General features: G+C 48.2%; 1 protein-coding gene across 1 annotated transcript; it reads left to right on the top strand.

The window, feature by feature from the left end:
* Window positions 1–2,957: 2,957 nt before the first annotated feature.
* LOC147007779 (uncharacterized) lies at window positions 2,958–10,614 on the top strand. Its single transcript, XM_085866391.1, has 2 exons — window positions 2,958–4,067; window positions 8,315–10,614. Exons 1-2 carry the CDS (start codon window positions 3,566–3,568, stop codon window positions 9,397–9,399), a joined length of 1,587 nt encoding a protein of 528 aa, XP_085722517.1. The 5' UTR covers window positions 2,958–3,565; the 3' UTR covers window positions 9,400–10,614.
* The last annotated feature ends 201 nt before the right edge of the window (window positions 10,615–10,815 follow it).

Genomic DNA, 10,815 nt, shown 5'->3' with positions numbered 1-10,815 from the left:
GTCGATTGTGACGTCATACCAAACGAAGAAGAATTGTGACGTCAATCATTCAAAAGAAAAAAAACAATTAAATAAACATTAACTGTGACATCATTCGTGATGTCATAGCACCGTGTCCTGTCATTGGTTGACAGATAAATGGCCGTAACTTGGGAACCGCTTGTCCGATTGATATCAATCCTTGAAAAGGCACATCCGCGGGGCCCCCGCAATATTCCTGGCAAGTTTCAATCCGATCGGACCGGTGGTCGTCTGATTTTTAATAATTTGGGAACAAATGGCATGATAAGGTGAGAAGGTGGAACGACACCTTCAGCTGCCATATATACACCTTTTCTACACTGAAAAAGCAATAAAATGGCCGTAACTTGGGAACCGCTCGTCCGATCGATATCAAACCTCGAAGAGGCACATCCGGGGGTCCCCGGCAATATTCGTGGCAAGTTTCAATGAGATCGGACTGGCGGTCGTCGAGAAACTTCGGTCGCAGACAGACAGACAGACAGACAGACACACAGAGATTGCTGGATTTATGGATAGACGAGTACGGGCCCGTAGGGGCGGGCCCGTTGATGCGTAAATGATGACTGGATTGGGGCATTATTTCAATTCGATTGGACTAACCGTATCATAAATGGCCATAACTTGGGAAACACCAAGGAAACATATTCAGGTCTCCAGCATCAATTGTGAAGTCATATCAAATGAAGAAGAATTGTGACGCCCCTCTCTCTCGCCCCCTCGCTCCCACCTCGTCTCGCCCCTCCTCTCTCCCCCCTCCTCTCTCGCTCCTCTCTTGCCCCCACTCTCATCCCTCCTCTCTCGCCCCTCCTCTCTCCCCTCTCTTGAATTGTGACGCCCCTCTCTCTCACCCCCTCTTTCCCCCCTCTCTCCCTCCCCTCTCTTTCCCCCCTCTCTCCCCCTCTCTCACCCCTAGTCTCACCCCTCCTTTATTCCTCCTTCTCTCTCCCCCTCTTTCTCCCCCCTCTCTCTCCCCTCTCTCACCCCGAGTCTCCCCCTCCTCTCTCCCCCTCTCTCTCGCCCCCACTCCAACCTCCTCTCTCACACCCCCTCTCACACCCCTCTCCCGTCCCCCTCTCTTGCTTGCTCTCTCGTCCCCACTCCCACCCCCACTCTCTCCCCCTCTCTCCCCCCGAGTCTCGCCCTTCCTCTCTCGCCCCTCTCTCTCGCTCCCACTCTCATCCCCCCTCTCCCATCCCCCCTCTCTCGCAGATATTGGTCGACAGATAAATGGCCGTAACTTGGAAACCGCTCGTCCGATTAATATCAAACCTTGGAAAGACACATCCGCGGGTCCCCAGCAATATTCCTGGCAAGTTTCAATCAGATCGGACCGTCAATCGTGCAAAAAAAAAAAAGAAAACAAAAATAAACATTAATTGTGACGTCATTCGTGACGTCATAGCACCGTGTCTTGTCATTGGTCGATAGATAAATGGCCGTAACATGGGAACTGCTTATCCGATTAATATCAAACCTTGAAAAGGCACATCCACGGGTCCCCAGCAATATTCCTGGCAAGTTTCAATCAGATCGGACGGTCAATCGTGCAAAATTATTTTTATAAATAATACATAAATAAATAAATAAGCATTAATTGTGGCGTCATTCGTGATGTCATAGCAACGTGTCCTGTCATTGGTTGACAGATAAGTGGCCATAACTTGGGAACCGCTCGTCCGATCGATATGAAACCTCGAAAAGGCACATCCTCGGGTCCCCGGCAATATTCTTGGCAAGTTTCAATCCGATCGGACTGGTGGTCGTGCGGTTATTAATAATTTGGGGAAAAATTGGCATAATAAGGTGATAATGTGATATGGTGGAACGACACCTTCAGCTGCCAGAAATACACCTTTTCAACACTGAAAAAGCAGTAAAATGGCCGAAACTTGGGAAGCGCTCGTCCGATCGATATCAAACCTCGAAAAGGCACATATGCGGGTCCCCGGCAATATTCCTGGCAAGTTTCAATGAGATCGGACAGGTGGTCGTCGAGAAACGGCGGTCGCAGACAGACAGACAGACACACACAGATTGCTGGAATTATAGATAGACTAGTACGGGCCCGTAGGTGCGTGCCCGGAGGTGAGTGCCAGTATGTGCAGCCTCTCTCTCTCTCTCAAACCTCGAAAAGGCACATCCGCGGGTCCCCGGCAATATTCCTGGCAAGTTTCAATGAGATCGGACAGGCGGTCGTCGAGAAACGGCGGTCACATACAGACAGACAGACACACAGAGATTGCTGGATCCAATGACTTCATTTTACGGGTGACGTTACATTGTGACGTCACAATGCAGCACCGGCTATTCCGTGGACATCATTTAATGGATGTTTCTGTTATCTGATGGTTTACAGGTCGATGTACCATCCGGGTGACATCACCGTCCTCTGTACACGGTTCAGGCGTTGTTGATACTGCAACAGCTCGGTAAACTTGTCGTTACGCACCAGGTTGTGCTGGTTAAGCCGTCACGGGAATATCACGTGGTGTGCTGAACAAGCATCTGTGAGTGTAATGAACACACTCCATGTCATCTCATTGTTCTCTGGTTCTCTTTGAGTGGAGAGCCACACCACGTGACTCGGTGACACGTGTCCAAGTGATGTTCGACCTCCTCACACTTGTCTGTGACCGCGAAATCTCCAAACGTGATGGACGGATTCGGATGAAACCATGTGTGTGGGATTGGTGTGTGACGTGGACGAGTCGATTCGGTTTTGGTGATGATCCGGATCCGGACACGAGAATGTTCGTTTGTTTTCGTGTTTCTTCACCATTGAGAGATTTGGGACCAAAACGATGAAGAGCTCGATCTCTCAAATAGTTGTGGATGAGTTGGTCGGTGATTACATTTTGGTTTGATCAGGTCTGGATGCAAGTCCGGTTTGTCAGTGGCCATTGGGACACAAAACATAACCTGTTCAGCCAGGTGGAGGTGTGTAATGGACCATGAATCACCGAGTGGTGTTTTATATCCAAGCACACTATGTGGAGACACAAACGTGTTGTTCTCACCACGTGGTTCCACGGGAGAGAATCAGGAGGTGAAGCGATTGGGTGACGCATCGTGACGTCACTGCGGAGCCCGAAAAACAACCATTGATATCTGAAGAAACGTTGAGTTCGTCAAAGCCGATTCGTCGCGGGTTGGTTGACTGTTCGCTTCACTTCGGGTTTTCCTGGTTTGAGAGATCACACTCTCCCCCCCCCCACTTCACCACAAGGAGTCTTCCTCTGCGGTGGTTGAGGGAAGGAACGAGTCCTTTTGGAGACCATTAGATCGTTCTTCAGAGGGAAATCGTGACCAGGCCTGAGGCTTTGAGTTTTCCGGAGCGGGTGCTCGAGGAGGCCCCATATTGCCGGTCCTGCTCCTTGTGTGACCTTCCAGGAACGTCCTGGGCGATGTTCTGGATCTTCTCCGAGCCCGTAAACCGAGGTGTGTGAACTATGACAGTGTGGACCAGGTGGAGCTCGTGCTGAGTGTGACGTGTGTGGTCAAGTAGTTCGGGTTGAACGGATCGCCGGTAGTGAATGGCGAGATGTTGACCGGCAGGTTAAACCCCGGGGTGGAGCCGTCTGTGGATCGTTCTGGCCTGGAGGGTGACCATGAAGACCATTTGCTCGAATTCCCATCACTCACAGCTCTGGGTCACATCTCCAATGGACCGTGTGGGTCACCGGACGTCACCAGGTTCGCGAAGTACGAGGAGCCGTCCGTGTCGTGGTATCAGGGTCCAAATCCGGGATTGAAGGTCTTGGTGGAGCCATGCTGGCCCGTCCGGCCGCTGCTCCCAATACCGTTGGGCGCTACCCTGCCACGTGTGTTGGTGACCGGTGGTGGTGGAGTGGGAGGAGGTCCACAGGGTGTGGAGGAAGACATTCACTCTGCGAAGGACCCGTCTGTGCCCACACCTAAGACCAACAAGAAGCAGGACGTGGACGAAGAGGTGTTGTTCTGTCGGAGCAGGCACGAGTATCCCCGGGTCATGTTGATGGACGGCGTGACCATTGTGGGGAAAGAAAAGGAAAAGGAGCTCAGAGGTGAGATATCACAAACAAGGACGCACACAAAGCACCACCTCATGGAGTGTCCTTGTACTCCATCAGCAGGGATGGAACAGGAAAACAAAAGTATCCGCACGTTCAAACGTGGACAAAATGATCTCGCCTTTAAAACTACCGAAGAGTGAAACCGTTAGAATTTAAAATCTTTACTGAGCTGTTGTGTTCTGATCCGTTCAGTATACAAATACGAGCTCTTCCATGAGCCTCGACTACATATTTATCCAAAAATATAAATCATATTGTTGCGGAAATAGCCCTTAGTGTGTTATTAAATATAGGATTAGCCCAGATCCCCCATTAAATACATGTTTTGCCAGGTTGTTCGGTGATTGGACGTTACATGTGTGTCGGGGGGGGGGAGGGAGGAGGCTGTCCAGTATTCATACGGTGGTGGTGTAACGAGAGACGCTTCTTCTTCCTTCCCCTCTCCGAACGAGTCCCCACCCAGCACTCAGAGAGGGTGTGGCATGGAGAAGCAAAGGTGGGACTGAGAGCGCCGAAGTGTGGTGCGATCGGCTGTACAGGGGACGGCTGTGTCTATTTTGCGATCGGCTTTCGTGAGGAGCGAGCCGAAAGAAAGGCAGGGATGGGACTGCATGAGGTCTGTCTGCCATCTGCCGAGGGAGTAACTGAGCCTGAGTGTCGAGTGAGGATTCTGCTGTATAGAAACGACTCGTGGGAGGCTGCAATCTGCATCGAGAGGAACTGGCTGCTGTGTGAGTCGGCGATCGACTTTGTGAGGAGGTCATCGACAGGTTCAACCTGCGTCTAACCACGGAGCCTCTGTCCCGACTCACCTCACGGCTCGACACATTTGTCGATCCGCCTGCAGAGCCCAATACCTCGATTTGGCCTGATCTGGTGAACAGGCCAGGCCTGGACTTGCATGCTGGACCTTGTGAAAAGCCAGCTGGAGCATACTGTTACGTTTGGGGGGGGGGTATGCATTCAAAGGGTAATTAGGATGTTTAATTAGGTATGCCATGCTGTTCGAGTTTACCAGGATCTTGATGTAATAAGTAGCAATTCAGTGGTGATAAGTTGTCTAGTAAATGTTCATTTCTTCAAGGGGGAAATGATAATTGTCACGTAATTAGATAGGGACACGGGATGGGGTAAGTGTGTCTGCGTAAACCCCTTTTGGTATTCTCTGGAGACTGGCCGTGACGTCACAGGACAGTGCAGCGGATGGCTCCGCCCCGTGATCACGATTGGCAGAAGGCGACGGTGGTGGGCCAATAAACGGCTCGATTGGAAGTGACGAGGACGGGAGGATAAAAAGGTTCTGTTCGGGGTCGAAAAGGAAGAGGAAGAAGATCTGGACAGAAAGATCTTTTTTTTGGTGTGGAGGCTGTTGCGCGGGGAGCATCCTTGTTGTTGTGCTGATTCGATCGTGTTCTTGATCGTGTCTTGGAGCCTTGCTGAGCCTCGTGCCTCACCTTGGTTGGCTCTGGGGTTCTGCTGACTCAGAGTACGGGGTCGAACGGCGGGCGGACCTGCCTCCCTCTCCTGCTCGCAACTTGGCGCCAGAACTGGTTCCCTGGCGGCTGTGAGCGGACTTGGGCCAAGACCAGGAGGTCGACAGCACCACGGTTTCTCCTGCCCCCCTGACGAGAGCAAGGCCAGCTCGTCCGACGCCGATCCAGGGACATTTGCGTCCACACCACGGTCCAGCCTGACCACCAGAAATAGCTACGTTTTGTGTGTGTGTGTGTGTGTGCTTGGCGCCTTAGAGGGATTAAGAACTGTATATTCATTGGAATTGTCTGTGTTTTTCCCAACGCCCGATCCCACACCATCCCGTCGAATGCCCCGGATCCCTCTTCTTGCCGAGTCTTGTTATTTCTGGTAATAGTAAAAACGAATAAACATCATCAACTCAGTGAAAAGTGACTCGTGCCACCTTCCTCGTCCCGTTTGCGGTAGAGCGATTAGAACCGCCATGTTTGGGTTATAAACAAATAAACCGCCTCCATCGTTTCGGCTCATTCTACGTTGGCGGGACTATTCAAGTCCCGTGGACGTCACAATACCATAGATCGTTTGTCTTGGGCCGTCGACCTCGCGGGGTCTGGACGCGCCGAGGCTGCGTGCGCAAGCGGTGCCGGGAGAAGAAAAAGGACGCCGCCGCCATCTTGCCACGCGGTGTGCTCGAGCTGGGTGCTCGAATCCGTTGACATCGGCTTGTCACGAGCCGCATTCGTGCCTTGACACTCTTCTTCTCGTCCATGAGGATCACCAAGTACTCTGTGTCTTGTCTGCATGCTGTCCGTGTCTTGTCTGCATGTTGTCTAAGGTTTATCTCGCTAGGGTTCCCTTCGGAACCCGAAATCCGTAGCTCCCTCGTTTAGAACGGGCTTGAGATTAATTTCAAGTCTGGAGACGGCGATGGTTTACGAGCAATGGACACGGTTCGCCTTTTTTTATTTTTTGACCTTCGACGGGACGCCACGGACAAACTGGCGGGAATCGGGAAAAACGTAAATGATAAAAGTTGCACTACTCGAAGAGCACTACTTGCATACCAACTTTCATTCGAAACAGTTGAAAACCCTCGGAGCTCGATGCCCAATTTATTGATTTTTTTTGACATTTTCTAAGTTCGTGACCTTGTGACCTTGGGACGAAAATGAAAAATCGAGCTCCGTGGGGCTATGCAGGTGCCATTGGGCTAACCAAATGAAGAAACCTCTACCAGATTCGACAAACCCCCCTGGGAGAAGATGTAACTTGAAATCGGCTACCCCCTAAAAACACGTTTTTTGGGCGCTCTCTCCGTCCATCACGGGCGCAGCATGCCCATTCTCAGGAAAACACAACTCGATCATGATATATACCTCTCCCCCTAATTTTATCAGGATCGGATCAAAACCCACGGAGCTATGCTCGGGACAGACAGACAGACAGACAGACACACACCCATAACGAATATAGTGTCACTTACTGATTCGTGAACCAACGAATTGTAAACGAAAGGTCTTCATGGTCTTGATGTAAAGGTCAAAGGTGTGAAATGTTGTAAACTGTTCGAGGACTCCAAGGTGTTGGAGGTCCAGTCTCAGGGGTAAACAGGGTCTGAAGCATCTCAGCATTCTCAGGTTATAAAGGGGTCTTAAGGGTCTTTGGGGCCTTGAGATGTCTTCTTCTTCTACTTCTTGAGCATGGCAGCTTGGCTGCCGGGTAGCTATCGTTTTGTTGGGCCGTGATTATTCCGCTGATGCTGTGCCCCCACACCAGTTCATTGATACTCATTTCACCGACCTCAGGAGGATGACAGGCTGAGTCAACCGCACCTGGTGCTAATTCAACGGACCTCTCAAACTCAAGACCCGAACATCCCAAACCAAGCACCCAAACCACAAAGCCAACACCAGACTTTTGAGATATCTAAGCGGTCTTAAACGGTATAAGGGGTCCAAAGGGTGTTTATATTGTTCTGGTTCAGCAGTGTCGGGATTCGCACCCGACACTTGACCCCAGTGTTGAAGATTCGGACGAGTGATGTGAATCACACTCTACTCTTGACAACCAAATGTTGAAGTTTCGGCGTCACTTAACAGCACCGTCGTCTCCAGGGTTATAACGCCGGCTGGCTCGGCACAATTCTCGGGTTACACGCCTCAGATCACGATACCAAAATACACCTGTGCCTTGCCAGCTGGGGGAATAGACCCTGGTTACAGACTGGTTTTGTCAGAGCGGAATCTCCCAATCCAAAACCATTTTGGTGTTACATCCAAATCGAGCGGATCGTTCCTCGGCGCGGCATGAATTAATTCAAGGCAGCAAATCTCGGAAAACTCAGCCAGATTTATTGGGGACACATCGGGGAACACAACACAAGCAAAGCATTCACGACAATGTTATTGGTTCACGAGTCAGTACGTGTTGGTTCACGAGTCAGTAAGTGACCACTATATTCGTTGTGGGTGCGTGTCTGTCTGTCTGTCTGTCTGTCCCAAGCATAGCTCGGTGGGTTTTGATCCGATCTTGATAAAATTAGAGGGAGAGGTTTGTATCATGATCTCGTTGTGTTTTCCGGCATACCATAGTTGGTGTCATAAGAAACACTGAAAAATATCAACATTGATTTCTCTTTCCTTCAAAAAAGAAAGTCTAACGTCCTCCCATATATAATTTATCTGACCCTGATTGTATCCTATAATTCCTTGAGATAAACACATCATGACCTCATAAGTTCTGTTGGTTATTTGTGTTTGCAGAGAAAGAAATGAAAATGGTTTCTTTTCCCAACTCTACCCAGTTCTTCAACACAGAAGATTGTTTAAATCAGCAAATGTCTTCTTGTGAGGACACGGATAAATTGAACAGTGTGTCTCACGACAAACACACAAGGTATTTAAAGGTACCCAAGCCAATCCAAAGAAAGGAGCAACCCTACCCATGTTCTGTGTGTACCAAAGAGTTTGATTATGAATCAAATTTACCTCGACATCAAAGAATATATCTGGGGGAGAAACCCTACAATCGTTCAGTGTGTACCAAGACATCAAATCTTCATCAACATCGAAGATTTCACACTGGGGAGAAACCCAACCAAGGGGAGAAACCCAACCAAGGGGAGAAGAACCTCAAACGAGTTCACACTGGGGAGAAAGTGTACGAGTTTTCTGTGTGTTCTCAAGTGTTTAATCATTCAACAAACTTGAATAAACATAAACGAATTCACACTGGCGAGAAACCGTACGAGTGCTCTGTGTGTGCTAAAGTTTTTCGTCGGTCATCAAACTTGAAAAACCACAAACTAACTCACACTGGGGAGAAACCGTACAAGTGTTCTGTGTGTTCTCAGCTTTTTCGTCACTCATCAACCTTGAATTACCACACACTAGTTCACACTGGGGAGAAACCGTACAAGTGTTCTGTGTGTGCTAAGTTTGTTCGTCGGTCATCAAACTTGAAAAAGCACAAACTAACTCACACTGGGGAGAAACCGTACAAGTGTTCTGTGTGTTCTCAGCTTTTTCGTCACTCATCAACCTTGAATTACCACACACTAGTTCACACTGGGGAGAAACCGTACAAGTGTTCTGTGTGTTTTAAGAATTTTCGTCAGTCATCAGCCTTGAATAAACACAAACGAATTCACACTGGGGAGAAACCGTACAAATGTTCTGTGTGTTTTAAGGATTTTCGTGACTCATCAACCTTGAAAAACCACAAACGAATTCACACTGGGGAGAAACCGTACAAGTGTTCTGTGTGTTTTAAGGATTTTCGTCAGTTATCAGGCTTGAATCAACACAAACGAGTTCACACAGAGCTCGAGACCAAAGATAAGAGGTAAAAAGGTGTCGCCTGTTCTGCAACCAACACCTACTCGGCTCCAGACAAATCGTAGAAAATTAAATGAACAGAGCTGGATCTTGGAGGAGAAGGAAATCATCCTGCACTGCAAAGCGTAATCGACGCACGAAACATGGGGGACTATTAGTGAAGGAGAACAGGTGAAAATTACAGGAACTACACAGGAAAACGAAACAGGAACAAACACAGCCCCAATAATTGCAAAGAAGGAAAATTACAAAGATAAATATCAGTAGATATACTGTGACAAATGGGAGAATGACAAAAGAGCAGAAAGATTGAAAAAAGACCTCGACAGAACAGGGATCGACAACAAAGGCTCAATGGAACGGCTAAGAAGAGGTCAAATTAATTGCGATGGAGAACGAATCATCACAAATCCTCAAGACAAAGGACATTACTCTAATGCTTTTAAGAAAATGGCGGGATTGAGCCAATTGAATGAAAATGCAGGTTTTGTGGGGTAGAAGTACCAGTCACTTCCTTTGGGGTTTAAAAAAACTCATGTCAGAACAGCGATACACAGAAAGACATGACAGCCTCTGCAGGATAATCAACTGGCACATTCACAAACATTTCAACATCCCGGTCCCAGAACAATCATGGAAACACAAACCAGAGCCGATCCTCGAAAATTAACATATATTGCTCATGTGTGACAAGATGATCCCGTCAAGTGAGGACATTGCAAATGAAGCATTGCATCCGGACATGGTGCTCAAACACGAAAAGGAAAAGTCGGCATTGTTGATCAAGGTTTCAGTTCCCAATGACTTTGGACGAAATGATACAGAAATTAGGAAATTGACCAAATACCAGGACCTGAAAAATGTGGTCAAGAGGACTTGGAAGCTGAAGAAATCTGAAATTGTACCGGTGAGAGTTCGAACTACAGGAGTGATAAGGAAAACCCCTGACTGAGATCTTCAAAACCGTCATGGGAATGAATAATGCTGCAAATGAATGACAGTTGAATGCTGTCTGGGGTTCAGTGACGATCCTGAAAAGAAGCCTTTGAACAAAACTGAGAACAAGAAAACTTCACAACTTGCTCTGTGAACCATGACCCTTTACCAAAAAGGAGGTGTGTACACACACTTAAACACACATGCACACAAACAACACACACTACACACAAACAAACACACACACACAAACACGATTCATTTTTATTGATTAAAAGTGTAAACATGAACTGGAATTCTATTTTGTTTCTCAAACTTTGGGATATCTTTAATGCCATAACTTTGTTTGTTGTTCCTCTTGTGGGAAGTTCTTCACAATACCTGTGAAGGTTTATTCTTTGTACGTCCTTATGATCAGGTGTGCAGGTGTTAACCATTAAATTATTTGTTTGTCCCAATCGTTTCAACCTGAATCTTTGATTACTTTCCCC

This window comes from Eptatretus burgeri, chromosome 25 (genome assembly GCF_056783735.1).
Source record: "Eptatretus burgeri isolate ZD-2024b chromosome 25, Ebu_testis_v1, whole genome shotgun sequence".
Lineage (NCBI taxonomy): Eukaryota > Metazoa > Chordata > Myxini > Myxiniformes > Myxinidae > Eptatretus > Eptatretus burgeri.
The sequence above is the reverse complement of the archived record's forward strand: the minus strand, read 5'-3'. Positions and strand labels throughout refer to the sequence as shown.